Genomic DNA, 27,674 nt, shown 5'->3' on the forward strand with positions numbered 1-27,674 from the left:
TAATGTGACGTGTCAATAGACATGAAGCGTGCTTTAAATGGAGGTGATGAAGACGTACCGGTGACTGGGCTTTGGAGAAGTTGACATGTGCATAAAGCAGCACTGCAATGTCCTTGTGTCCTGCTTCCAGAGCGATGGACAGGGCATTACTCTCATCCTGAAGGGAAGGAAAGGAGACGATAAAGAGACGTGAAGACGGAGAAACAAAGAACAAAAGGTCGGCTAGAAAAACAGAAATATACCAATCAGTCGGTATTCAGCCACTTCATATATCAAAAGCAGTTAAGAGCAGATTCCATGCAAGATCTCTGTCTCTGTCTGAAGTATGTGCTGCTTTAACTAATTTAAAAACTCTGAAAACTCAGTTTCAAAGGTTTGTCTGTCTAACAGTAAACATGGATGACTAAACAATTCATAGCAAACATGAATGTTCAGAAAAAAACATTGCATTTCTAGTAGAAAATTTTAATTTCATTAAGCAACTTCTGAAGGCACTATAAAGTGAAATACAAAAAAGAACATCACACACAGACCACATGCTGATCACAATAATTATTCTGTACTATTACTAGTTTTTAATTAGAGGCAAACAATGTCATCCACTTAAAATGTTGAGTTTTGGGAGATGTTTGGTATTTTAGCTTAAAAAGGAAATCAAGCAATTATTCAGTCATCAAAATGATTCATTCCTCTTGTCTCATTTTATCAGTTAATTGAGTTTTGTGCCATTCACTGCAGATCAGTAACACTCTGTTAGTATGCCCCCTGGTGGAGGGAGTATTCAGATCCTCAAGTAAAAGCATGAATACCACACTGTTAAAATACTTTGTTACAAGTGAAAGTCCTGCATTTAAAAATCATATGTGAATAAAAGTATGCAAGTATAATCAGCAAAATGTACTCAAAGTATTAAAAGTGAAATGTGTCCTCTGACTGTCACACTATTATATGTTCCATCATTAGATGATGCATTAATGTAAAGGATTTTATGATTTTACTGGTGTGTTTGGTTTAGGTCATTTTGAACTATTTTGTACAGAAATGATTCAAAGCTGCAGCAGCTTAACTGAAAACTAACTGACTAATCGACCAATCATTTCAGCTGTACTTCTATATACTGCTGGGTCATTTCATTTAGAACAAGATGTCATACTTTCAGAGGCTCTTTGCTTGTTTTTTAATGCAAAAATGTAATTTAGAAAGTACACAACTAAAGCTGTCAGATAAGTGTAGTGAAAAGTACAATACCTAAAGAGTGTACTTCAGTACCGTACTAATATTTCCCCGCCCCCTGCGCCCTGTCATGTATTACTCACGCTGTCACTCAGCGTGGCGTCACAGCCGGGTTGAGCCAGCAGCAGTTTGACGATCTCCACGTGTCCGTGCTCGCTAGCGCACATCAGCGCCGTGGAGCCCTCGTCATCCTGGATGTTGACGTCAGCCCCGTGAGCCAGCAGGGCCCGAACCATGTCCATCCTGCCGTGACTGACCGCCAGCATCAGCCCCGTCTGACCGGCCTGAAACAGGGACGACAGCACGGTGAGGGCGTGTTTACACGCTGACAACTATGATATGGAAGATGGACATTTTCTGTCAAATTTTACGTTCTGCTATATGAAATACTCCCAGAATGAAAGGAAGTCTGTGTTGAGAGAAATAGTAAGAGATAAAAAATATGAAATAGAAGCTGTGTCGGATGAAGCCGGGTCCATGAGGGTGGAGCACACAGGTTTTTAGTTGGGATCATGATTATGCAGAGAATAATCACTGTGTTGTTATTGTACCATTTCATAGAATTCAGCTAATAAACATTCATTAGTTGCAGCCCCAAAACATACTTGACTGCTTCAAGACTAAATCACCATTTATGGCTCGGGCAGTGAAAAGTGTCCCGACACACTGAGACGTTTACACCGAGTAATTCTGGCATTTCATGGAAACTGGCAGGAAATCTTCCCCCCACACAAACTTAAAATACAAATAAAAAACTGTCTCCTAATAAAAAATACAAATATGAGGAAACAATCCAGAGAGAAATCACCCATGATGACCGTGTCACACACAGACGTGTACAGCATATGAGCAGTTACCTTCGTCTACCACTTGGTGTCACCAGAGTACAATTTTTCCTGCTAAAGGCTCAAAGCACGTCTGACCTTTAACCTTCTGCTAAAATATCTGGCAGTTAGACGTTGAGCTGCAACTTCAGTGTATAATCTGATTTTGTGTGTTCCTGATTTATGAAAAAAAGACTAAAAACACCCGATTCTGACCCGTTTAAATAACCTTCTGTATCATTGGTACGTCAGATGGGTCTGCTCTTGATTTCTGCCTCGTGTTAGCTTTAACCTGCTAACTTTTCAAGTCAGTCCTTCATTTGCCACCACGGCCTTCATTTCCCTGCTTGCTGAAAGCTAAACCACGTGAGGTGTCTGTTGGTGCCCTGCCGCTGCCTTCTGACCTCTGACCTCCGGTCACTGACCTGGCTGGCTCGAGCGTTGACGTCGCCCTTGCTGAAGAGCTCCTCCACAATACGCATGTCCTTGGGCGTCTCCACTGCGGCCAGCGCGGCCAGCATGATGGGCGTGTACCCCGCCTTGTTCTGCTGGTTCACGTTGCACACATCTGAAAGACACACACACAGATACCATGTTTAAGGCTCTGCAGTGGCTCCAATATTTTTTCAGTGTAGGTGGTCTCTGAACACTTCTATGAAATGACTCAGTCTGCGATTGACCTGTCCCTGTCACTGCCTGTCAGTCAACAACACACTAATTTACACAGACTTGTGTCACTTCTCCTCCTTGACAAAAGTCCTGAGACCGTGATTCATTGTCCGAACCTTAAAGAACTCATCCTTTACACTTTCTGCAGCAGCCTTTTCAGACCTGACGCCTTTCAAAGAGACAAGACATCAGAGCCTGGAGGGGAGAGAGGCGGGTACGAGGGTGGCTGCCCTGCCGCTGAGGGGAGGAGAGGTCTAAGGAACTGGGACGGTGTGAGGACAAAGGCTACAATGGGGGCAGGGGGGTGGATGTGCTGTCAGAGAGCACAAGGACACAAAAGGCTGAGGAGACAAAAGGCTTTTAGAGGCGCGAGTGAGCAGGACCTCATCACAGTCTATTGAGCCTTCAGAGAGATCGCTGCATGGCCGTGGTGGAGGAAGCATTCAGGTCCTGCTCCTACAAAAAACTACTAATAACACAGTGTAGAAATACTCGATTTCAAGTAGGGGTCATTCACTGAAAACGTTACTTAAGTAAAAGTATGTAAGTGTTTTCAGGAAGTATTAAAAGTAATCAATGTGACGTTATTATATATACTGTTACATACATTGTTTTTACTGATGCGTTCATGTGAAAGCAAGATTTTACTGTTGTAGCTGGTTTTTAATTTGTAACAACTTCATGTGTTGTATGAGCAATTTGTAAAGGAACTAGCGACTAAAGCTGTAAAATAAATGCAGACAAGTAAAAGAGCAATATTTCCCTCTGAAGTGTCAAAGTAGAAGTAGAAAGTGGCAGGAGAAGACTGGAGTAAAGTACTAGTACCTCAAATTTGTCTTCACGTGCAGTACTTGCAGTTTCTGTGCTCTGCGTTGCTACATGCATAAACCTGATGTGCTTTGCACGACATCTTTACTTCAAGAATTCATGACATGAAAAAGGAGTTAGAACTAAAAAGGTGATATAACTGACCCTGTGTGACGCTGAGGAGCCCATGTCACCCATTTAGCCAACTTGTCTTATGGGGAAAATCTTGTGTCTAACTCTCTTAACCCTTTGGACTTTGATCTCTTTCTTTGCCTCTTATTTGCTTGCAATACATTGAAATTTTCAGAATTAATTGGGCTACTCAGAAAGGCGGTCAGCTATGATGTGAGTGACTGTTAGTGCTGATTCTGGCAGTAGATGTGATCACTTTTGAGAGTAAATTGCAACAAACTGCGATGGATTGCTCTGGATCAGTTAAGAGCTGCCAAGCAGACAGAAGAAGAGGAAGAAGAAGAGAGAAAATCAGTGTAGTTACAGGCCTTCCTACAAGGATCTGGCATATTGTTGGCTTTCTGCAGTAACCGGATATCTTAAAGAGGAAGATAAGGATGAAAAGAAGCAGGAGGAGGAGGAGGCGAGTGCTGAGGAGTGCGAAGAGTTCAGGCATTCAAAAGCTTCTGCTGGTCTGATGAAGCAGCGAGGGGAGGAAAACAAAACCTTGGCTGCATTTTAAGCACAGCTAATCTGAAGGGGTTTGACGGATAAGGAAGGCGTTCAAACATTTCAGAAACACTGGACAAACAGGGATTCCTTTCAATGTGTCACTCAACAGGAACAGGAAACACAGACGCTCTGCCAAAGGTTCTGATATGACGCACTGAACTCAGCACAAGCAAACACTCAGCTCTGCTTTGAGGCCGCATGAAGGTGAAAAGACTGAATTCTTCAGTCTCCCTCCTGCTCGCTCGCTCACTCACCTGCATCCAGCAGCTTCTTCACCACCTGAAAATTGGAGTGCGACACGCTGTAGTGCAGCGCCGTGTTGCCGTTGCCATCGGCCATGTTGACGATGTGGCGCAGCACGGCCGGCGAGACGGCGCCGAAGGCCCCAAGGTAGTCCTCCACCATGGCCGCCACCGCCGCCTTCTGGCTGGACACCCGAAACCACTCGTGCTGCACCGTGTTCAGACAGGCTCTCTGAGGAGGCAGGAGGCAGACTCGTTAGTGGTGAAGCAGCAGATGAATGGGATGAATCAGAGTCATATTCCACAGGGTCTCTGTGTGGGATATCGTTCAGTGTTATTCAGCTTCATGCAGTGGAAGAAGAGCACATGTGACACGAGGTCAGAAACTCCTCACCAGGTCTTTACTGCTCACAGCCTTCGAGTCGCTGAGGTGAGTTTTGAGAACGTTGCATGCAGCCAGCATCTTCTCACTCAGCTCATACCTGTGGACAGATCGAAAGGTATTAATTTAACATTAAAATGACTTTAATCCCATCTGCTGCTCCAAACACTGACGTGACTGATCAGACAGATAAAAAAACAAACACTCTCAGCTTCTACAAACACGTCTGTAAGCTCAGAGAACGTTCTGATCTCTTGAAAACTTCTCTTTAACTCACCTCTCTCTCATCTCCTGCTTGTCTGAACTTTCCTCTTCGTCCTTCTTGTCCACGTCCTCGGCTCCCTCGGGCTGGAACTCCTCCCTGGTGCTCTTCCCTTCCACGTTCTTATATTCCTCTTTTCCTCCGTACTCCTTCTCCTCATCCTCTTCCTCTTCGTCCGACCCAGAGGAGCTGCTGTCCTCTGTGCTGGAGTCGTCGCTTGACGTTGTCTCATACCTGTGGCCACAAGGGGGCAATAAAAGCGCAAAAACGTGAGGACTCAGGTGCATCCAGAGCAACACGTGGATGTTAACAAGCCCACCTTAAGGAGTGAAGAGCAGCAGCACAGCAGCCTTGTAAATGTAAAATGACAGCACCTTCAGCCTCACTTGAGATACTTAAAAACACTTACATGATGAAAGCACCATCATAAAACACCTAACAGGCATCTTAAAATGCAAAGTAAAAGATGATCTACTTAAATATTCATGGTGGTGATTAAATACGAGTTCAAACATCAGAGCTTATGGAATCTCATTTCGGACTCACCCTCCGTTCACCCCAACAAACTGCAGGTTCTTCTTGGTGCCGTTGGAGTCGGGTTGGCCATCTTTCTTCTTCATGATGGATTTCAGGGTGCTCTGGCTGCACGGCTGGCCTGACGAACACAGCGGAAGAGGACGATAATGTTAGAGCTGATGACAAAGTGCCAAGTAAGAGAGTTTACAGATCATAAAAGCCTCTAAGTTTCTTAGACATGTTTGGGAGCCACACATGATGAGGCCACAGATGCTTTTCAGGCAGCTGCTGTTTGTTTCTTTGTCATTTCATTTGTTTTTTTTCTCCTTACAGAATCTGCCTTTACACTCTTCTCCCGCAACATTAAAAGGAGCCTGCAGTTATCTGCAACACCACTTAACTAACAAGCCCGGTCAGTTCATTACAAATGGCTGATAACGCCTGAATGATCCACTAAAGCTCTCTGACATGATCAAGAGCTTTGGCTGAGAGGAAAGTAGCCATTAAGTGGCCGTCTCATGTTCTTTCCAAAGCAATCTGTCAGCGAGTCACTGGAAGTTTCCCCAAACCCTGAAGTATCTCAGTCATTTTAAACACAGGCCTCCAAAACCAAAATACCAGCCGAGAGCCAGAACACTCAGCACATCTGCCAAGACTTGCCCCAATGGTGGGGCCTCTTTCACTGCTCCAGGGGACAGCTGAGTGAGAGAGTGTGTGCGTGGGAGAGTGTGTGTTCATGTATCAACATGTGTGCAGTTGCATATGTATACACTGGCATGTGCACATTCAGTAGCAACAGAGTCATTCAGCACGTTTCCCATGTTTTGACAGGTGGGAGCGCAAGCGGCTCGTCAGGAGGAATCCAGGCTGATGATGATGATGATGATGATGAGGTTTGTGGCCATGTTTTGCCTGTTGCCTGGTTTATGTATGAAGTAACTGTGAAACCCGTAGGGACAATAGCTTCTTTTAGCAGCCATATTTCAGCTTTTTCTAGATATAAATAGCCATGAAAATCTGCAGCTATTTCGAAACCAACTGCAATAATATCGCCTCGCTGCTGAAGAAACTTCTTAGCTTTGTGTTTTAGAGAGCACATTTTTAGCGAGCTATGTGTCGCCTTGTGATCTCACCAGACAACTATCACCGCCTTTCTGCAAAAACGAAGATTTACACCCCATCGTTCGCAGCCTCCAGCTCAGTCAGTGATGATCATGTTTTGGCTCCACACACCAGCACACTGGATGTAAAAATCTAACAATGAGCAATTTTACGAGAACTCAGCAGGACAATTATCTTCAAGTGGTTTCTTATGGCCAAAAAGTGGCCATAAAAATATCAGCCATCTGATCTCCATCCAACTGCTCGTTTCAGTGCTGAGGACCAGACCGAAGGCAACAATCCCCCCAGAGAAGCAGAGATGGGTGCAGTACAGGCCTGGCAGAGCATCAGCATGGACGACTTTCCTCTGATCATACTTGATGGACGCAGTATTAAACTTAATGTAACTTAATATGTCTGGTATTCTGTTTGCGATATGACTGTAGTCCACAATCCAGTTGAGGTGAAACTTTGCTGAACCAACAAGTGTACACCACTAAGCAGACTACATATGGATTTGCCAGTAGTGGAAAGGACTGAACTTGTAGAAACACATTATTCTAGATGTTCCTTCATGTTTCCTGTGTGAATGTGGGGAAGGTTACATCAGATCTGTGTGGAGCAATGAGGAGATGCTTTAATCTGTGGAAACAGCTTCTTCCTCTTCTTCTCTCAAGTGGAAACAGCTGATCAGTCGTGCGAGTTAACACATTAACTCTTAAAAAAAAAACAGGGGAAAAACCACCTGGAGTGAATGTAAAAACTTTTTTGTGAGGATGTTTTTTTTTTTTAATTTTTAAACTACCTTTTCTAATCTGATACTTCAAAATGCACAGAAAAATATGCTAATGTCTGTTTCAAATATGGCAGATAGCCATTGACTGGAAGGAATCTGACACCAAATATCTCATAACCTACGACTTAGAGTTTGTTAACTTGTCCAGTTACTTTCTGTCCTCTAAAACTGAAGGACTCCATATTGTACATGAAGGGTTGCAGTTCAACATGTTCATTTCATGCTGACATTCAGCTCAAAGCCATTGCTTCTTTTTAAACGTGATGTGCTGCAGTGCAGAGCCAAAACAACAAACCTTTGACCTTTTGGATATGAAACGTCATCACTTCATTTGAGACATTTGTGTGAAATTTGTCACAATTAGCATTTGAATTCTTGAGTTATGGCCAAAAATGTATTTTGTGAGGGCAAAGTGACCTTTAACCACCAAAATTTGGCAGGCTGATGTTTTCACACAGCCAGATCCTTCCTGGACCTGACGGAGCCAAATATGATTGTAAGTAAACGTGAAACACACTAACGATGTGTGTACAGGTGCTGTGATGCGTTCAAAGCAGCCATACCATGTAGCGCTGTAGACATCTGCAGGTCCATCCGGCTCTTCTGCTCTGCTGCACTGATCTGCTGCTGCTGTGCAGGGGTGTTTGCAGGTTTATCTGTGGGAGTCGGGCCTGGTGAAGTCTTCTCCACCTGTGACCGCTCTGTCTGAACAGACAGCAACTCGCTGCAGACCTGCTGACTGCTCTCTAAAAAGGCGGAGAGGGAGAAGTCAGTGTCTAAATGCACAAGTTAAATACCCTCAAAGGTGCCATGTGGAGTTTCTGACCATTAAGAGGTGCTGTGCAGAATGTCAGAATGAGCAGGATCCTGTATTGCCTGAACTGAAAGGATGGATGTGCATGCTACAGGCACAGAGATGACAGGAAAGGGAGGTGTTCAGTTGGAAAAAGGTGACGTCATGTTTTTATGTATTTGTGATGACAGTTGCGTCTGAATGCTGTGCAGCCATTGTCAAACAAGTTTGATTAAACCTTACCCACACATACTGACGAGGCAGATAAGCTCGAGTGAGTGTTGAACTCACAGCAGATAATATGGATATTTTAGTAGGATGACTTTGATGAATACGTAAGAAATAAGCTCAGCCTGGCAAATCTATAAGAAAGTTTGAGAATACGACTAACTAAGCCTGCCTTTGTAACCATATTTCATAGAATTAAAATATTGATCAGTTATGCTAATAAATAAATGGTTTTAAGATTCTCACATTCAGAAAAAACATAATCTACAACCTGCTTGTCATCTCAGCCGATGTGTTACTTAATAAAACTGGTATTTACAACAAAGTCTGGCCATGTCTATAGGACGAGAGCAGCTCATTCTGTTGTTTTGTTTTGTTTTTGTTTGGCAGGAATGCATTCATAAAAAGACAGATAAAACACTATTAGCTGTAATGTAAATGATGTTGATGAGGGAATGTGTTTATGTGTAAGAAGTACAGAGAATATAAATACAGAAAATGCATTTAACAAGTCTGTCAGGCCTTAATGAGAAACACAGACAAAAGGCAGACAAAACAATGCTTATAACAGTTAACACTGTACCTTCAACTACTTTCATTTTTCCTCACGCCTACAAACCACTTTAAAAAAAAAAAAACAGAAATCCACCAGGATTAAAGGTGGATTTCTGTTAAAAAAAACGACAAAGTTTTAAACCAGCTAAGTGTCTGGTGTGTTTAAGATCTTCAGGTTCTTACAGCCTCAATAAAATTACAATAAAATGAAAGTACGAGCACCTGACTTGGAGGAAGTTGCTTTTTTTCTGATCTAACTTCAACTGCAGCTATCAAGGTCTTAACGGGCACTTTTTGATAGTTCCCACTTAGCTTATAGCATTCAGAGCTGTAATTTTACTGGCACTGGTTCGGTGAACAGGAACTACGTCTGCTTCGTGACTCGTTCAAAAAGAGGCCAGCAACTGACCAGGAACAAGCTCACACACAACTCAGACAATCGCCCTGCATTCATGTGCCAGCCGGCATGAATGCAGGTTATGTAACTTAGAAGGAGCCATGAATCAGCATCGCCAGTGAGGTGTTAGTGAAGGCAGGGCGGCCACAAAAACAACAAGAGGCCGATTGGTGCGATGTTACTGGTTCCCAAAAAGAAATGAGCTCATTGTTGGTTCATGTCCAAAGCCCCCGCCGCATTTTTCAGGGTCAGAGATAACTTTGGCCTGTCCGATCCCATCAGGATTCTCTTTAAACAGTGTGTGAACGCTCCAACCACAACCCACCACTCCAGACTAGATCCTCCACGGTGCAGCTCAAACTGCGCAGGCATTCAGTCCTAAACTACATCTTACTTTGTCACATTATCTCTACATTATCTCTATCTCCATCTCTATCATCGCTGCAGCAGTTTTATTGTCCTCTGCTGAAAAGTTTCTTAGTCCAACATATTTGTCATACTCTCTGTTTTATAGTCACATTCATTTATTCTTGAGGGAAATCACAATGTTCTCACATCTGTCAAATCAAGTCACACATAACTTTATACTAAAAATAAATAAATAGTGAAAAGCAGATGGATTTAGCTCAGGAAAACCTTTCCATTTACGTCCCTTAACATGTATCTTGGACTGTTGTTCCTTTTTACAATAACCTAAATGTAGAATCTTGTACGCCCAATTCTCTGACTAATGTCTGTTTTCCTGTTCTTAATTCAAATTAACTGAATTCCTCCAATCATCTGGATTTGTAAATTGTAAGCAGGGACTCCACAGGGAAACTTTAAGTGCTGCTACTCCTCAAACTCTGGGGAGGTACTAAAGAGGAAGAGTGTAATTGAGGTGTTTTAGTCAGGAGCAGTAATTGCTCAGGCCACAAAGACAGTGTGCACTGAAAAATAGCAACTCCAAAACATTTAATTTGCAATTACTAAAACAGAACAACTCTTCTTGTGTCTTAGCTTACACTGTAGCTTAAAAATGCCCAATTGTAAAAAGAGACACACATATGATGCTAATCTATTGTGCAACATACCATGGAAGAGAAACAAGAAAATAAATCTCTTCAGCAAATGAATCAATGACTGTCAGCTATTTTGCTTGAGCAAGATGTTGTGTATGTGCATGTGTGTGTCTGTGTGTACATTTTCTGTTGTCTACCCTTGAAACTATGCTCAGACTTTATGACTTTCAGCCAATTAACACAAGAACCAATTATGATTTTGCAACACTTGTGAGCATGTGGAAACATTAGCATTCTCTGTGCTGGATGTGATAAACCTCTCACCTTTGTTTACATTCATGGAGTCTGACTGCAGCTTGAGGATGTCCTCGACGCTTCCGTACTTCATGACCGAGTTGATGGACGAGAGCGTGCTGACCAGCTGACTGTTGATGGATCCAAACTGGGACTGGGGCTGACCAAAAGCTTCTGCAAGCTCGCTGTAGTTCTCTGCTAGCAGCATCTGTTGCTCCTGCAGCAGCTTTTGCACCCTCTCGATGTAATGGTCCAGTCCGGCGCCCCCCTGGGCCTGAGCTGGCAGTGGTTCAGCCTCAGTCTCAGGCTCTTTGCTGCTACCTGTGACAGATTCAGTTGGCTGGGAGGGGCCGCACGCTATGTTCCTGGTTTTTAAGCCAACCAAGAAGTTCTCATGGATGCCAACTGCTCCCACCCCACATTCTTTGGTTTTAGTAGAGCTTGATTTTCCAAGGAATGACTCCACATCTGTGGTTGTTCCAACAGCAATCGAACGCATCTTTGCTGTTGAGTGGACATCTTTGACAAGTCCTTCCCCAGCAGCAACTGTCCTCATTTCAGGCACAGCTGTGTTGGTGTACTTGTCACAAGTGACTAACGCTACATCAGTGAAAGAGTCAGTCAGGACAGCAGTTACTGTATTTGTGGATTTGCTCGCAACCTCTATCTCAGTATTAGTCTGCTGAGTTGCTGACTCAGGAGCCGCCATGACACCAGAGTCCATTTTGCTGACGAACTCTGGGTCAGTCCCTTGTGACACCAGTATCTTGATAGGACTAACAATCACATCCACTGAACAATCTCCGCAGCCAACTGATCTCGACTCCTTGCTCAACTCCGCCATGGGCTTGCAGAGAGCCAAGCTGTTCACTGATTCCTCTGTGTTAACTCCCACCTCACAAACATTAAGCTCCGTGCCTACCTGCTGGTGGCATGTCTCCACCCGTCTCCCTACACACTGGTCGCTGACCTCCACACGTTCATGCACCACCCATCGGTCCATAGGTATCTCTGGGCCTGTGGCAACACTCTGCACACTGGGTCGACAGGATACTCCAATACTGTGGTTTTGTAGAGTTTTAGCATGCCCAAATTCCACATGGTCACCCACTCCCTGACTGCGCGTCTGGACTTTGGCCTCCACACAGGCATTGTACATTTCAGGCCTGGCCATTAAACCTTTGTCGGCTTTTTTCTTGTTTGACCCACCGGCTGCTTGGAGCTCCAGTTTTAGCTTTCCCATCTCTATTTCATGAGTGGTTTCTTTCAACTGCACCTCCAAACGGTAGATCTTCTCCTTCAGTGCTTCGATGGTCTGCTGCTGGAGCTCAATCTCTTTCTCAGCTTCACTGGTCATGCCCAGCATGGCCTCGGTCACGCCAACCGCAGCGCTGCGCATTTCCTGCCGCTCTGTCGATACTCCTGCATCCCGGAAACAGCATTCATTTGTTAACCTCCTTTCAGTGACAGGAAGATTGTTCATGTTTTCATCAGTAACTATGCCAATTGATTTTTGGTGGGCCTGGTTTTGCATGAGCTTATGGGGCTGAATTTCAGTTACATTATTGTCCTGGGTTGTCTTCTCCAAAGCTTGGACCTCAGCGGCCAGACGTCTGAACTCCTCCAGCCGCTGAGCGCTCTGTTCCTGGGCTTCAGGCTCCATGATGTGCAGCTCTGTTTCCTTTTGGATCGGGCTTGGGTTCTCCATTTGGTCAGCACTGCCTACACTGTAAGAGCGCTTGCGAAAGCCACCAGGACCTTGATTTTTGGACTGAGCAGCCAACTGTCTTTTCTCTTCCTGAAGAACAGCAATCTTAACCTGTAAGATAGGAATGGTTTTCACTTGCTCCTCTAGCTCTTTCAGCTTCTTGAGGGCCACAACCATCTGCTCCCGAATCTGTTGAAGGTGTAATGGGCTGACGTTTGTCACAGGCGTGGCCATGCCAGAGCTCATGGGGCTGTGGCGGATGGAACTGCCCATGGATGGCGGGTAATACGGGTTATACTCTCCATTGGGGAGGTGACCATTGATTAGGAGAGGCTGATGGGTGCTGGGTGAGATCTGGCTTGGGACCATTGAGCCCGAGTAAGAGGACAGCGAACTGCTGGAGCCCATTCCACCAAAGCTGGCCAGACGTCGGCGGGGCATCTGAGGCTCACCGTGCGGCTGCATGAGCAGACGCTCCTGTTCAAGCCGAAGACGCGTCTCCATGAGGGTCCTCTCCACTTGGGGGTTGTGACGAGGGGCAAACCGGGGCGAAGGAGGTGGCAGGACCTGCTTCTGCTCTGTGATGCTCAAGTAGGATTGTTGCTGGGGGACTTCACAGGTTGCTCTGGAGAGGGTGGGGGTCAGCGGCGCAGCAACCTGGGGCCTGGAGTTGAAGAAGACTGGGGACTGCTTGTCGTCGCTGTTGGAGGAGGACAGGGAGTCTGTGGAGGTCCATTCAGCCTGAGTGCTGCCCCCACCAGTGCTGCCCCGAGGCACCGACAAGGGTTTGGCCACTTTGGGCTTCCTCTGGATACTCAGCTTCTTAATGGTATTGCCCCTCTCAATGTCATCGACATATTTGAGGAAGTCCAGGTCTAGCTGATAACCATAGGGAGTTTCAACATAGTAGGGGGCCACAGAGTCCTTCTCGTCCTCTGTGCTTGGGCATCGTTGTCCTTTTTCTGAAATAGAGATCAGGAAAAGAGTTTTAGTTATGACATATTGAGTTCTGGTTCTGGTGTTTTTGCAAAGACCAAAAAATGTGCGACAGTCATTTTCATGCACTGCATGTCTACAAATGCAACATAAAGAATCACTGGAATTTTAAAGGATGTATTTGCTGCCAAAAGTGCCTTTTTTTGTGGCCCCTCAAACAGCTTGACTGTCAGGAGAAATTGTTAAGCGTGTCCTCGGCCGCTGGCAACTGCCATAATTTGACAGTGCAAGTACAAACAAGTCTCAAGTTTCTCACCTCTCTGCTGGATAAGCATGAGTGATAAACATTTTGGTAAGGGGTGGTTAAAGTCAGCTCAAAACTACATGAGATCCAACTATGTGAGGTCCACACAAGACAACAAGTGGCTTCGCAAACTTCAAAATAAAAACCAATGTTGGGTATACTTTGCTTAATTCAGCCTAGTGAGGTTTGTGGAAACCAATATGTAGGAGATTGTGATAGATAAACAGGCTGCTGTTTACAAAGCTGGGATAAGAGAAGAGCCACGGGGGTCAGTGAGACAGACAATGTAAATATTTTCGAGTCCAAAATCCATCCACCATGTCAACATGTGAGTTTTCACAGACACACACGTACCATAAACTATCAACAGTTTGAAGACAGAATTAAAGAAACAAGCTACAATGAATTTCGAAAGTTCATACACCTTGTGCAGATCAATCAAAGCTGCTTAAAGTCCAAACTCCACACATCCAGCTGAAAATGAGTCTACAGAGCCAGTCCAGAGCCACTACAGTCACACTGGGTTGGCTAAATGCAGCGTCTTGTTCTTGGTATGCCTGGAACTCTCACTGACTAAAGCAAACACAGGCTTGAAATAAACAGCCCTGCTCTTCCTTTCCAGTCCACCCAGCTCCTGCAATTTCTCCCGTCAATCCTTTCCATTCAGCTCAACCAGAGGAGGGAATTACAAGGCTAAGCCTGCTGTTAAAACCTCACCGCCTTGCTGTTCAAGCTTCACTCACCTCAAACCAACAGCCCTCTCTCCATTTTCACCTTTTCTTCTTTTTATCTCCTCCTCTCTGCTGGCTGTTTTACAGGACAGGACACAACTGGACTCAGATCAGGCTGTTTGAGCCACAGAACTGCTGTTTCTCCTCACTCTCTGCACTCTTTCTCAATCCTCTCTCCATAAGGGGGAAAAAAAAAGTTCCACTATTGGTGTAAACTAAGCGCAGCACTGCTCTGGTGCACTATTGGACAGCTGCCTCATCCAATCCTGTGAGGCTCTGAGCCCAGCGCTTCCCTACCCAAATAAGAGTCCTGTTATTCAGTGGAGGGGAGGTGAACTCATGACAATAACAGCCTGTTGGTGAGACCAATAGCTTAGCTACTGTACATGTCAGACTTTTACATTCTGGTTTATACTTGGGTCAAACTTTTCAGCATACACTTTCACCAAATAGAGTCTTATTTAGATAAATAGATGAATAGAGTCAATTTCAGCTTCTACAACTACACACTCATGCAAGTTCATGTATAAAAACTCTTGACACAATGGACCTTTATATTTCAGAAGTAATCTTAAATATCATCTCAACTAAGGCTGCAACTTTGTTTTTAATCATTCAGTCCATAAAATGTCAGAAATGGTAAGAAATGCTCGTCTCAGCTTCACAGAGCATTTACAAAAGCAGCCCCTGTTTCTCTTTGCACTGTGTGGTTTTACTACTGTAGAGCTGAAATGACTGGTTGAAACTATATCTGCAATTGTTTTGATAATCAATTCATTTTTAGGTCACTTATCAAATCATCTTAACAGTCAAAAAACTTGCACATATTCAATTTCATTAAATGTAGAATTACACAAAACACAGAAAAGCAGCAAATTCAAACAAAGTCTGGATTTTTTTTTTTCTTAAAAAATGATTAACAATAATCAATTATCAAAATTCCTGTTGTATTATTTCCTGTTGACCAATTATAATAGCTGCTGTTCCTTCCTAATGTATACTTTCACCAAATTAGAGCTGAAACCATTAGTCACCAACAAAAACAATCATTTAATAATCCTTTTAAGAATCGATTTATTAATTTTCAATCAAATATTTGCTGGTTCGAGATTCGCAAATGTGAGGATTTTCTGTTTTTTTTGGCATAAATGATAAGACCAACCTGTTGATAAAACCAACTAATTATTGTCAGTTTACTGTTGGTTGGACAAAAAACGACATTTGAACACATCACCTCAGGCTTTGGCAAATGATAGTGAGCATTTCTTTTTTTTATAGAAAATAACGATTAACAAAGAAAACAATCTGCAGAAAATACTTGTTAGCTGCAGCTCTAAACCTTATTGATAATCAGAAGTTAATTTCAGTGTTTACAACTACGTATTCATGGCAGTTTGTGCGTAAACAAAGCTCTTTTCCTTTATTTTTAGGAAGTCACCTTAAATGTTGTATGAAGCATTTCACTTCATTTGCACTCCTTAGACAAAGCCCTGGTTGTGTTTTCTCCCACACTGCCCTGAAATAAACACATCCTGCTTTTGGCTGGTATAAATAATCTCTGTGAGGCAGCACAGTCACGGTCTTGTGCTGTCTGGATTTGATGACTCTCCCTGGTACGACTTGTTGAGCGCTGACCAGCAATGTCTCTCTCTCACACACACACACAGACACACACAGACACACACAGACACAGTCCTGCAGAGACCCCGAACAGCTGAGCGATGACCTCATCAACACGGGACAACTGAAGGGGTCACGCTTCAGTGACACGGAGCCAACAGTGACACTGAGAGCCCGGGAGTCTGCTCCAGTTATCAACAGCTGTTACATTGTCAATTTGACAGGGATTACACAACAGTTAGGCAGCCAGCAGTGTGAGGCAGCACACTGAAGAAGAGCTCTTCTTCACGGCTGTGAAAACTGGGAGGATGTTATTTGTTGCTGAATATGAGATGTAACATTTCCCCAGTCTGCAATCATCCCTGTTTGTACGACCAGCAAGCGGCAGATTTTTAGGAGCTCCACCGGAATGACTCCACACTGCTAGTATTTAAGGGACTTTACACGGGACCTCCACCTAGGTTAAACATGCCTACATTATGTGACAGGGGTAGGAAAAATGGGTGAGTGAGGTATTATTTGGACAAGCTGTGACTTCAAACTAATCTTCATAGTCACAGCTCTGCAGCTTCTTCCTGAAAATGTTGATTGGGTCTTTAAAAAATGTCTTCCTCCACCCCCAAATTCTAAAACCAGTTTGTGTACAGATGTCAGGCCCAATCTGACAGATGTGGGGCATCAAGACAAAAACAAGTTTGGGCATGATTATTGCTTGTACAGAGACTAAGCGATAACGGACATAATTGTCAATCTACATTATCAGTTTCCTTTTTTGGTCAACATGAGCTGAGCTGATTTTTAAGTTACTGAACTAAACATTATGCAAGTGCCGAGTCAACAACTTAAAAATAACAGAGAGGTTGGCACACGGCTTCCCAACCCTGCTCTGCTTCTCTCAGCTGGGACATTAAAATATTTCAGCCTAATTATCTAACATTAGCCGGAGAATCATTCCAACGACGTTCTGTGTGAGCTCCGCAGTATCGCAGAGAAAATGTGCCTGTTAAAATGTCTCACTTGCATGTTTCCAGGACGTGCACGTCTTTCACAGAGGACTTCCAGGCCAGAAGTGCTAACAGAAACCATGTGCTCACTGAACATAGTTGTTCTTTAAATTAAGTCAAATACATCTCTATTCGAAGAAACCGCCGTCTAACTACTTACACTTCACTTTGTAGCCAAAGTCACCGACATGCACACACAAACATACGCTGATGTGACACAAGTGGGTTGCACATGTTTTAGCCATTTCCAGTTTAACAGACATGTGCTCTGCAGAAAATCCCTTTGAATACATGCAAGCTTTGGTGCTTTCCATGACTCCTCTGCACTGTACTGCAATAAAGACATTCTGCTTTGCTTTTTGGTGCTATTAGGAATTCATCTAAAATGCGGCACCAACCGAAACCTTTTCAGTTACTTTCAGCCCACAAACTCTCTCCCTGTGTTTGCTCTTTAAATATTGTGCTGAAGGCCAACTTGGGCCTTGATGTTAATCTGTGAGGAAAAATATACAAGCGGGGCTCGGCTTGTTTTACACTGGCTCTGTAAAAGTTTAAATTTAGAGCTGACAAAAGCCTTTTAACATCCACAGTGCCCTCAGAGACAGAATAAATAAGGCTACTGGTCTAAATCTGTCTGCCAGTTGTTTGTTATCCAGTCAGTGTGCAGAAATCTCTTCGTTTGAAATCACAGGTTCATCCACTCTGTATATCCTTTTCTATTTAAAAAAAAACAAACTGCTAACTTAATTATGACCAAGATATCACACAATGTACTGATGGCCACTGTCAGACAGGTCTCTGGTTGTTGGAGTTTAGATCTCACTACACACCTGATTTCTGTGCAGTCAATCATTTGTCTGCATGAGATAAAAGAGGTGTTAAATAACATGTTTTGTATCCAGCACTGCTGGAAGAATGAATCCTTCAGTCTAGCAATAACATAAAACAACTTCAATTATGATAACTAATGGTTCGAGTGATCTAGTAGGAAAACATTTGTTGGTTCCAGCTTGTCAAACATGAGGCTTTCGCTTTTTTTTATATGACTGTAAAGCAGATGTTTTTGGATTTGTACTTTTGGTTGGAGATAAAAACAAAAAGAAAAAAAAAAACCTTGGGCTCAAGGAAACTGTGGGCGGCATTTTTCTGTATTTTATGATGTTTTACAGATGAAACAATTCATCATAAAAATAAGATACAGATTGATCACCAGTGAAAATAATCATCAGATGCAGGCCCAGTTTGATTTGTGCCTCTTCTACCAGCACCCTGGATTTAAATAAACTACACTTTATTTATTCTGCTGCTTTTTCAGTACAACTATCCAGCTCGAGAACATACAGACAAACTGAGCCCGAACAAATGAGTGGAGAAACATACATGCAGATGCTTCCATACATGGCATCACTGAATGGATTCATGAGTACAAAAATTATGCGAAACATACGTGATTCACAGTCACCATATCTCAATCCAGTTGAACACCTTTGGGAGGTTTTTGATAGGGATGTCGGACCCCACCATCAAAACACCAAATGTGAAAGAATGGTGATTGTTCGGGTGGCTCATGGTGGCCCTACACCTCTCTGGTTTCCCTTATTTTCCCATAAACCTCATCGCAGCAACAGTGCCTACTGAAAAACTGCCCCTCTGAGCAGAGACTATGAACAGATATTCCCTTACACTTGCAAACTGGTTGGACAGAGACATTATAGGCTGGTACTGGTCTCATACACAGAGCTGCAGAGTGGAATAATACAGTGCAGTACTCTCACTTAGTGTGAGCAAGCATGATGCAAGTGCCTGGGTGGAGGGGACTCTAGTGGCCTCACTCTCACACACACACACACACACACACACACACACACACACACACACACACACACACACACACACACACACACACACACACACACACAGAGCCTGGTATTTCCTGGCTCTGCCTGTGAGCTCTATACGCCTAATTACTCATAAGAAAAGTAGAGCCAACATTTGATCAACACCTCATAGTGCAGCAGCTCCACACCAGGAACAGCGAGACACATCCGTTCACATAAAAAAAAAAAAAAAAAAACAGGAAACAAAACAGAAAAACAATAAGTACATTAAAGCTGCACATTCCTGCCCTTTTCAAATTGAACCCAGGCAGGACACATGAAGCAGAGCCCCCCGACTGTGATCTATTAGCCTCTCCTAGAAACTCACAGGGCCGTGCCAGACCCCGCTGCCAAATTCAACAACTTAACTGTGTACATGATGATGCAGACTGGAGGAAATGTTTGGGCTTCCTCTGCAAGTATTGAAGCAGCTTGAAAAACTCTGCCCGTATCGGTCTTTTCTCATAGATGGTCAAGCAAAACAATCAGACATGTCAAAGATGCTGTGAGTGAGCAGGCTGGCTACGCAACATGGGAAAAGTTCATGCGATGATTCAACACACCACACACTACATTGCATCCCTTACAGTGTGACTGCTGTATTGTCCATGTATTTATGGCTCATGCTTAAATAAAACAGTGTTCAGCTAATGGCTGCAGAAAGCACCTTTAAAACACTGACAATGAACGGATTAATGCACACTGAGATACAGTCACACTTAAACAAAGCAGCTCTACATCTATTCAACAAACACTGTTGTGTTAAGACGCTTAGAGTCCAGAGCCGTCAGGACCGGTCAATAAAACAAACTATTACCCTGTTTAGTTGACAAAGACACAGCGCCCTGTCCTTTGGGCACAAGTTATTATAAGCTCACAGCACTTACACAGACACACACATGAACACAATAGGGAAGTGATCAACGGGGCACAGTAAGAAAACAGCACCACAGGGAATTTCAAGAGGCAGCTGGGTTCGACCCATCGGTCCGACTCCGACGGCTGCTCTCTGGGTTTTCTGTCCACAACATAGTGGTGGCATTCAAGTCAGGCCAAAGCCATCGTGGTCTGCGCTGAGCCATGACTCTGCCTCTGCAGGGTTTTTATTTCAGACCAGCCAGGACTTCACTGCACAAGGGAAGATAGCTTTCGTGCTGTGGTGTGTTTTTTTTATGTTGATTTAGCAGCAGACAAAAATCACACACAAGAATCACATTTCAGATCATCATAGTTTGTAATTGTTTTGCCAAAATGTCAACATCATGATGGATATGAGCATAAAGATCACAGATACGTATTAACGCTGTTCAGAATATTGGGGTTTCTTTTCCTCCATTGGCCTTCAAACCCTCAGACGAAGTTGTGAGGACCGCATTCGGTAAATATTTTTGGAATATTATTTTAAGAATATGGCATCAGTCCTGCAGCTGAGTGTAGTGACTGTTGCTCAGGTTAAATTGGGATCAGCTGAGGTTTTATTTGAAATATGTGCTCGACGCTTTGTTGCTCAATGTACTGAGGCGTCCCACACCCCACAGTTGGCAGAGAAAAGCCTTACTACACAGACTGGAAGGCAGTAGTATTGTCTTTTGTGCAGACTCAAACCACCTACAATCACATCTGTGACAATCCCAAAATCGACAAAAATAAAACTGGAGCATGCCCCCAACCCAAACACCCCCCTTCATTCCACAATATGACCATAGTGGTTCTACTGTGTTAGCATGTAGCTTTACAGAACATGAGCTTACCTGCTCTTCTTATTATAGTTCTATAAAATAAACGTTCCTTTCCTTAACTGAAAACTGAGTGACAGAAGTATCGGAGTCGTTTTTTTCGGCCACCTGATGAATGTAAGACATCAATCTATTTCAGCGCCATTTTTGGTTTCCGCCAACTCCTGAGGGAGATACCTGGCTCTTTAGCGGCTAAATGCCCCACTATGTTCACCAGCTAGCCTCCCACTTTGTGTGTTTGGCACTGAGCAGGCAGTGTACAGTGGATTTCTGGAGCTTTCTCGTTGAAAACAGCTGCCCGCTGCAGTCAGAAACACCGCTGTGAGAGCCGTGAGAGTGAATCAAAACAGTAAAAATGTAAACAAAGAGCTCAAACTTGCTACAACGCTATGAAGCGTAGAGGAGCTGCAGATTCAGGTGATAATTCACTGTAGGTTCATCACCACTAGAGCTTTACTAAATTTTGAGTTCAACTGTTCAACTTTATACAAGTAGACAAGCTAGCAAGACTAATGAAAAGTAGCCTACTCTGCATCAGTCACATGATCTTCACCTTTGTCCTTCGAGAGCCTCCCCAAAACACTGGATACTACACTTGCTATAATGCAACTCCTTCTGTTAAACTCCACCTGTGTTGTAAATGCTTGCACCTTTCAAACTCCACACCTCCAGTTTGCAGACTCCCCATTAAAAACTGTAAAGAAAGTCTAAAGACCTTGATGCCATCATTTGTGTTATTTCCTCAGACTTGAAAAAGCTCCTCCAGAGGCACGGAAGACATCGATGGTACAAAATGCTTTACATGCTGAGTAGCGCTCCTCATAAACATTAAACTGTCAGTCTGTGAAATGCTAGATACCTCAAACAAAAGAAAACTTCACTACTGGGAATATTTTGGCTTGTATGAACAACACACATGCAGAAAATATCAATATATACATCAGACTAATTTTCCATTTCATTGGCCAACTACCTGGTCAACTTATTCATTCAGAGTTGACCTTGTTTTGAGCACTGGCCACTACACTGGAGCACTAAGGTTTTGCTGTCTTCTTGGAATTCTTTCAGTGCGGCAGGTGACCACATTGGCATGTTAACTGCCAACACAGCAGAGAAGCTATTTTTATAGTTTGCAGGGGGAGGAGGTTAGCAGTGTTAGCGTAGCATTCCTTGTCATTTTTCACATTCTGTGATAAAAACCCGAGCCTTTGAAGTAAATCCACTAGATCTGCATGCTAAAATAAAGCATCATATGTCAGAGCCGTATGTGCGGTGGCAGACCGACGCTGAGGACGGTGTGTGAGTGTCTGCATGCTGAGCATTCCTGGAGGGATTTGGAGGTAAGACGCTTCACTCTCTCCTGTTAGTCTGGCCAGGAATGTGAGCCGTCTGCAGGTGTGTGTTCAGAGTGCCGCCTCGGCTGACAGCGTTTATTTCACACTGAAGCGTGGAAATCTTCTCTGCATGTGCGCTGTGTGAACACACCTCAGTGTGTTTCAGAAGCACAACAGGTGCAGACATAAAATACAGACGAGTGAAGCAGCTTGTGCAAAAAGTGCTTCATTTTTTGTCCACCATAAACTAATGTTTAACATTCCAGCAAGTATATGAGATGTTCATGGGAAGAATGTGTGAGCAGATACACACAGCACAAACTTAAGCATGCTTTCTACCTTTTTCATTTTTCTAGTTTTTGAATTCACTAAATAAAGTCTGACTCTGATATTCATTGAGTCATGCTGAAAGGTACAACCAGAACAAGGTATTAGTTTGTTGTTTACTGACTTACTGTGGCCTGGTATGTCATATCATGTCTTCTATTTATTAAATGTTGTTATCCAAAAAGAAAAAGTAATTAATTGTCAGATTTTACCTGGAAAAAGTTTTGTCTGATGTGATGTGATGCAGGAGCTGACCAGTTAAATACAGGCCTGACACAAGCCTGAAACTAGACACCTAATCTACATTTAGTCCCAATGTGTCCTCATCCAGCCAAGTTCATTTTAGTAACGCTGAGCACATATTGTTCATGAGGCAGCCAGGACTCATCTGACACGTCAAAGTTTATTATTATTATTAACCCACACTGTGTTCTGCAGGAAACCTTTGTCACACAGCTGCGACCGACTTTAACCACCCCCATCCCAATATCACCAGTATGACTGTGATGATACAGTCTGATAAACAGGACAGAGAAAAACAATCATTTCACACACAAACAAGATAAAAACAGGACATCCTGCAGCATTACCAATACACACACCATCAAAACTGAACCTCATCTGACAGACATAGAGTAACAAAAGGGTTGGTTACCTGGTCCATTGCCATTCACGTGCATGGTTTGAGCCATGGCTGCAGCTGTGTGCTCTCAGTCCCACAACAAGACCTACTGCGGTCATGCAACTGCCATGCATCAAGTCCAGATTACCATGCAACCTGCAAACTGAGACAAAACACAAAGGAAACATTTACTCACACATCAAGTCAGACAGGTAAGCAGCAATTAGCAAAACTCTGTATATGTCATTATTAAACTTTGAGTCCATTGTGGTTTTCACCAGTGGAAGCACAGCTTACAAATGTCGAGTATAACAGAGGAAAGGTCAAAAAACGGTCTCATCCGACATGTATTTCATATTCAAAGGACTTTTTCAAAGGCCTTTTTCAGTGAAAGCTGAAAGCTGAAGCCCACTTAATGTGATCGACAACGCTGACCTCCGCTTTTTCACAGGTGTGTTTGCATCTGACATTTATGAACATAAGAGGTCCTGTGTGCACCGGCCTGGTCATTATCAATGGATACATTATGAGCAGGAACAAAAGAGCTATTCTCCTCTAATAAAAAGGAGCCAACATGAGGGGGAAAAGCCGACTTCATTGGCCACAGAGAGGGCTGGTTTGTTAACTGAGCATCTGGAGGAGCAAAGACGTAGCCAAGGTTGGCTCAGATAGACCCAGGCCCTTTTTAGACACCCTCATGACCTCAGACTCCATTTAACAGCAAGACTACTGACCTCACATCCTCTGCCCTGTTCATTGCTGACTCCCAGAGTGGGATCTAGGCCCCCTAGTGGTCTTTAAAGGGGTTCTTAAGGGTCTCAGCAAAAAGAAAAAAAACAAAACAAAACACAGCTTAATTTCACTACTAGTTATACTTTATTAAAACCTCTTAAAGAAGACATTCTACAGTGCAGCTGAACTGTTTATTGCTTTTTATTTACTATGTGTAAACCACCTGTAAATCCAATATGGCCATGAAGCAGTCCTGCTCACTGACTCACATCACCCACAATGGTCTAATAGAAAGAGTTATTAAAGTCATAGTGATCCCCAGTGGGAACAGTATAACAAGATGCCCACCTGTTGGAAAAGGGCATACCTGTGTATGAACTACAAACCTATCTGAAAGGCAAAAATAACATCTACAGCAGTCTCCTGAGGGAACATCTGTAAGGTCACTGTTACTGAGCAGGCGAGCTTGCCCTCATCTGCGGCACATGTAATTCCTTGTTTACAGTAAGCACCCAAATAAAGCAGCGCGGCTATGTCATTAAGCTGATGTGTCTAAATCCTGGCTGCCAGTCATCCCCAGGAGCAATTATAGATCTGACTCAGCAAGGAATGACATATGAACCGACTGTTACAGAGCACACTGGACTGGTCCAACACACAAATAGACCGTAATCACAATCGCTCAAAAGTTGCTCCTCGTCTCCCTCACATCCAAACTGAGCTACAGTCACATACTACAATATCCACTGTGATACAGCAGTATCCTTCCTCCAAGACCCTCAGCCTCTAGACTGCACTTTACGCTTTTGAAAGTATAAATATTTTAGGATCTTCAAAGAGTCAAGATGCCTGCACAATCACCTCTGAGCATTAATCCCATTTTAGCAAAGCAAGTGAAAATACTTCATGCTGGCCCGGTGTTGAAGTGCAGCTGTAGCTGTAAAGCTTTTAGCGACATGCTAACTCAAAGACCCAACATGAACCCAAAATACAAGATCTTCTTGCCAACTTCATGCAAATACATGAATGACAAAAAAACAATAACAAAAAACTGAACAAAAACAAGCACGAGACTGACCAAACATCTCCCAAGCGTCCGGTTCCATGAGCTGCAAGAATGCAAACCTGAGGGAGAAGCAGGAGACCCACAGACACACCGTGAAGCAAAGAAAACAGAAAAACCTGGATTCTGTCATCCTCATCATCACCATCATCACTTATTCAGCAAGTCTGTAAGAGGCCGACGGTGAAGGCTGCAAGACCGGTTGCAATATTGTATTTTGTAAAAGCTATTTTAAAAAGACAATGTTGCTCTGATAAGGATCTCTGATGATCTATGAGACACGTGACGATGATCTGTATGTAAGGAAACTCAAACCTTCCTGAGGGCACCAACATTTTGGTGAATAAAGCCCAGTGAAGTGGAGCAGAGTGCACTCACAAAGTTAAAAGCTGATCAATAAACTCTGCGGCCCTGCTAAGATTTTAAAGGACTAGTCTGTACTTCTCTCTCTCCTTCTGCTACACAGCAGCATGACGTTCAGTCAATGAGCGTCATGTTGGATGAACTCACACTTCTACTCAGAATTTACATTTTTCTAGCGTTTCTACAAACACCCTGAAGAAAACATGAGCTCTCAGCCTGTTGCATAATAACAGTTAAACTGGGCGGACTCACTTGAAAGCAAACTTTTTTTTTTTAAAGACTTCAATGTCACATGCATGAGCTCCTGGTTTAAAACAGGCACTGAAGCTTATCACGTTACATTTCTGGACCTTTTATCCAACAGATGTTTGAGGAATTGGCTCCAACAAACAAGCTTTACAGCGTTTGCGTCCTTGGGATCACATGAGGTTAAAGAGCGAGATCAAGGTGTTGCTGCGGCCTGTTGAACAGAGTAATGTTGCAGGATGCAAACTCACACCTCCAGCAGGCATACGCCAACAGCGATGTGGTCACATATCTGTTGGTTTGTTACATGTTAACCTTCCTCAACACTCAGATCTGCTACTCTAACAATCTGCTCATGCAGCTTACCTGTAACTCTCATTCTAACTTCCTCCAGGTAGCAAACACGACTGAGGCCACAAGCCCCCGACAACGAGCCTACACCCAGCAGCCCTCCGAGCGAGAGGGATAGGTTTCACGGCTAAGATTAGACGACTTCCTCAGATGACAGCCAAACGATCTGTGTCCTATAAGAGGAAACAGGACTTTAGGCTGTTTGAGTAGGACCGACCCCTCCGCTGGGCCTCCAGGTGAAGCGAATGGCGAGCTAATGTGGTTAACAACCTCCAGTCACTCTTAAGCCTGCGCCGACCTTCAACTCGTGGCTGAAAAACAGCTAATGAGGCAGACAATAGAACTTCATGGAAAACCTTTTCATGGACGTTTACACATTAACCAGCAAAGCAGTGTTTCCCTTCAGCCCTCAGCCGCTGAAGGTGAAGACGGAGGGTAAACAAGAGGCCATAATCACCAAATCTTAACCAAACTGAGCCGAAGGTGTTTGTTGGGGGATTTTAAAACAAACGATGTGTTAATCAAGTGTATCAGGAGACCTTTTGGGTAGTATGACGGCACATTTAGCTACATGACGGTGAAAAATTGTTCTGTATTTGTGCGTCAAAGTAAATGTTTAACAATACATTTGGAGATTAGGTTCCAGACACTGAAAATCAATCACATAAGAACAATGAATTAGAGCTTAAATAATTAGTCGATTAATCACTTTGTCATTTTGGAACAATTCTGAAAATCAATTACTCTTTTCAGTCATTTAATCCAAAAACAAATGAACAAACAAACAAAACATTACAGCCTTTTACATGAGAGAATTTTCAGATAATTGGAAATTGAATATTCGAGGTCTTTTGGACTTAAAACTATTTTTGGACATTTATGTAACATAACAGACATTTTCTAGGCCCTCAGAACTCAGAATGTTTTCTTTGTTTTTACTATTCAGAGATTAAAAATGACTAAATGTTTAATGGATTAATAAAAATAATAAAGAAAAAATTGTTAGTTGCAGCTTTACAATGATTTGATGTTTTCCTTGTTCTTATTGAAATCACATTAGCTGATCACAGGCCCTCTTATTTCTTACTTGACTTCATTTCAGGTCATTTTCATTGGCTCATCAGTTAGTAAACACAGGAAAAAGTTATTTGTATCATCTGTAATAATTTATTTTATCAACCGCTATGTGGAGAAAGACCTAAACGTAAATGATTAAACATTGTTTTCCCAACATCATGTGACGCTAAATACAACTTAACTACCAACCTCCACCTGTCAAACCATCAACTACATGTCAGCTGTGTCTTTCCCACTTTGTAAAGCAACAAGTGACATCACACGTGTGAAAACTCACAATTTATTTAACTGCTCAGGTTAAAAGGCATTAAATGCTTTATACAGTTTCCTCTCTAAAATCTAAACAGTCGAATGTGTCTTTCGACCTAAATCAGCTGACAATCTGTAGCCAGAAGCCAAAGCCTTGTATATGTGAGAGTCATGTGGCATCATATTACTTAATCGCTCTGCTCATTTAGCTGCTTTTTTAGTCCACCTGTAGCTTTTAATTCTGGTTTCTAGCATCATTCAGCTTAGAAAGTACTCATTCTCAATGTTTTCACAGAACAAACCAAACTATCAATCGCTCCCTAAGACCTTAAACCGATCTTTCCATTTACTTGGACAAAGACAAGATTTAAAAAAAAAAAAAAAAAAACCACACTCACCATGACACCATTCACTCTAAACTACACAGAACAAACAGATTTATAAGTAGCCTGATCTGATCCAACTAGCAGTCACAAGCATGACGCGACTGAAGAATTGAAACAAAAAACAGGACAACGCCGTGAGCCTCCACAAACCAGAACTACTGGTTTTGTTCCACCTCGGCTGTTATCTAAATATGAAACGCGAAGCAGGCACGTGTTTCCAGAGC

The 27,674-nt window shown here is 43.1% G+C and overlaps 1 protein-coding gene across 3 annotated transcripts in view; it reads right to left on the reverse strand.

Moving 5' to 3' along the window:
• kank1a (KN motif and ankyrin repeat domains 1a) overlaps window positions 1–27,674 on the reverse strand; it is a 53,764-nt gene that overhangs the window by 998 nt on the left and 25,092 nt on the right. The window contains exons 1-11 of one of the 3 annotated variants that reach the window (XM_076730366.1): window positions 27,463–27,540; window positions 23,017–23,146; window positions 10,815–13,454; window positions 8,080–8,262; window positions 5,650–5,758; window positions 5,119–5,337; window positions 4,854–4,941; window positions 4,472–4,691; window positions 2,483–2,625; window positions 1,317–1,517; window positions 59–157 (exon numbers count right to left, since the gene is read on the reverse strand). In XM_076730366.1, coding sequence (XP_076586481.1) covers window positions 59–157; window positions 1,317–1,517; window positions 2,483–2,625; window positions 4,472–4,691; window positions 4,854–4,941; window positions 5,119–5,337; window positions 5,650–5,758; window positions 8,080–8,262; window positions 10,815–13,454; window positions 23,017–23,053 — 3,939 coding nt within the window. In that variant the 5' untranslated portion in view covers window positions 23,054–23,146; window positions 27,463–27,540. Of the gene's footprint in view, window positions 1–58; window positions 158–1,316; window positions 1,518–2,482; window positions 2,626–4,471; window positions 4,692–4,853; window positions 4,942–5,118; window positions 5,338–5,649; window positions 5,759–8,079; window positions 8,263–10,814; window positions 13,455–14,475; window positions 14,742–23,016; window positions 23,147–27,462; window positions 27,541–27,674 lie in introns of those variants that run through there. The other 2 variants (XM_076730365.1, XM_076730367.1) reach the window with 2 other exon arrangements.

The sequence above is a fragment of the Chaetodon auriga genome, chromosome 5 (assembly GCF_051107435.1).
Source record: "Chaetodon auriga isolate fChaAug3 chromosome 5, fChaAug3.hap1, whole genome shotgun sequence".
NCBI classification, from domain to species: domain Eukaryota; kingdom Metazoa; phylum Chordata; class Actinopteri; order Chaetodontiformes; family Chaetodontidae; genus Chaetodon; species Chaetodon auriga.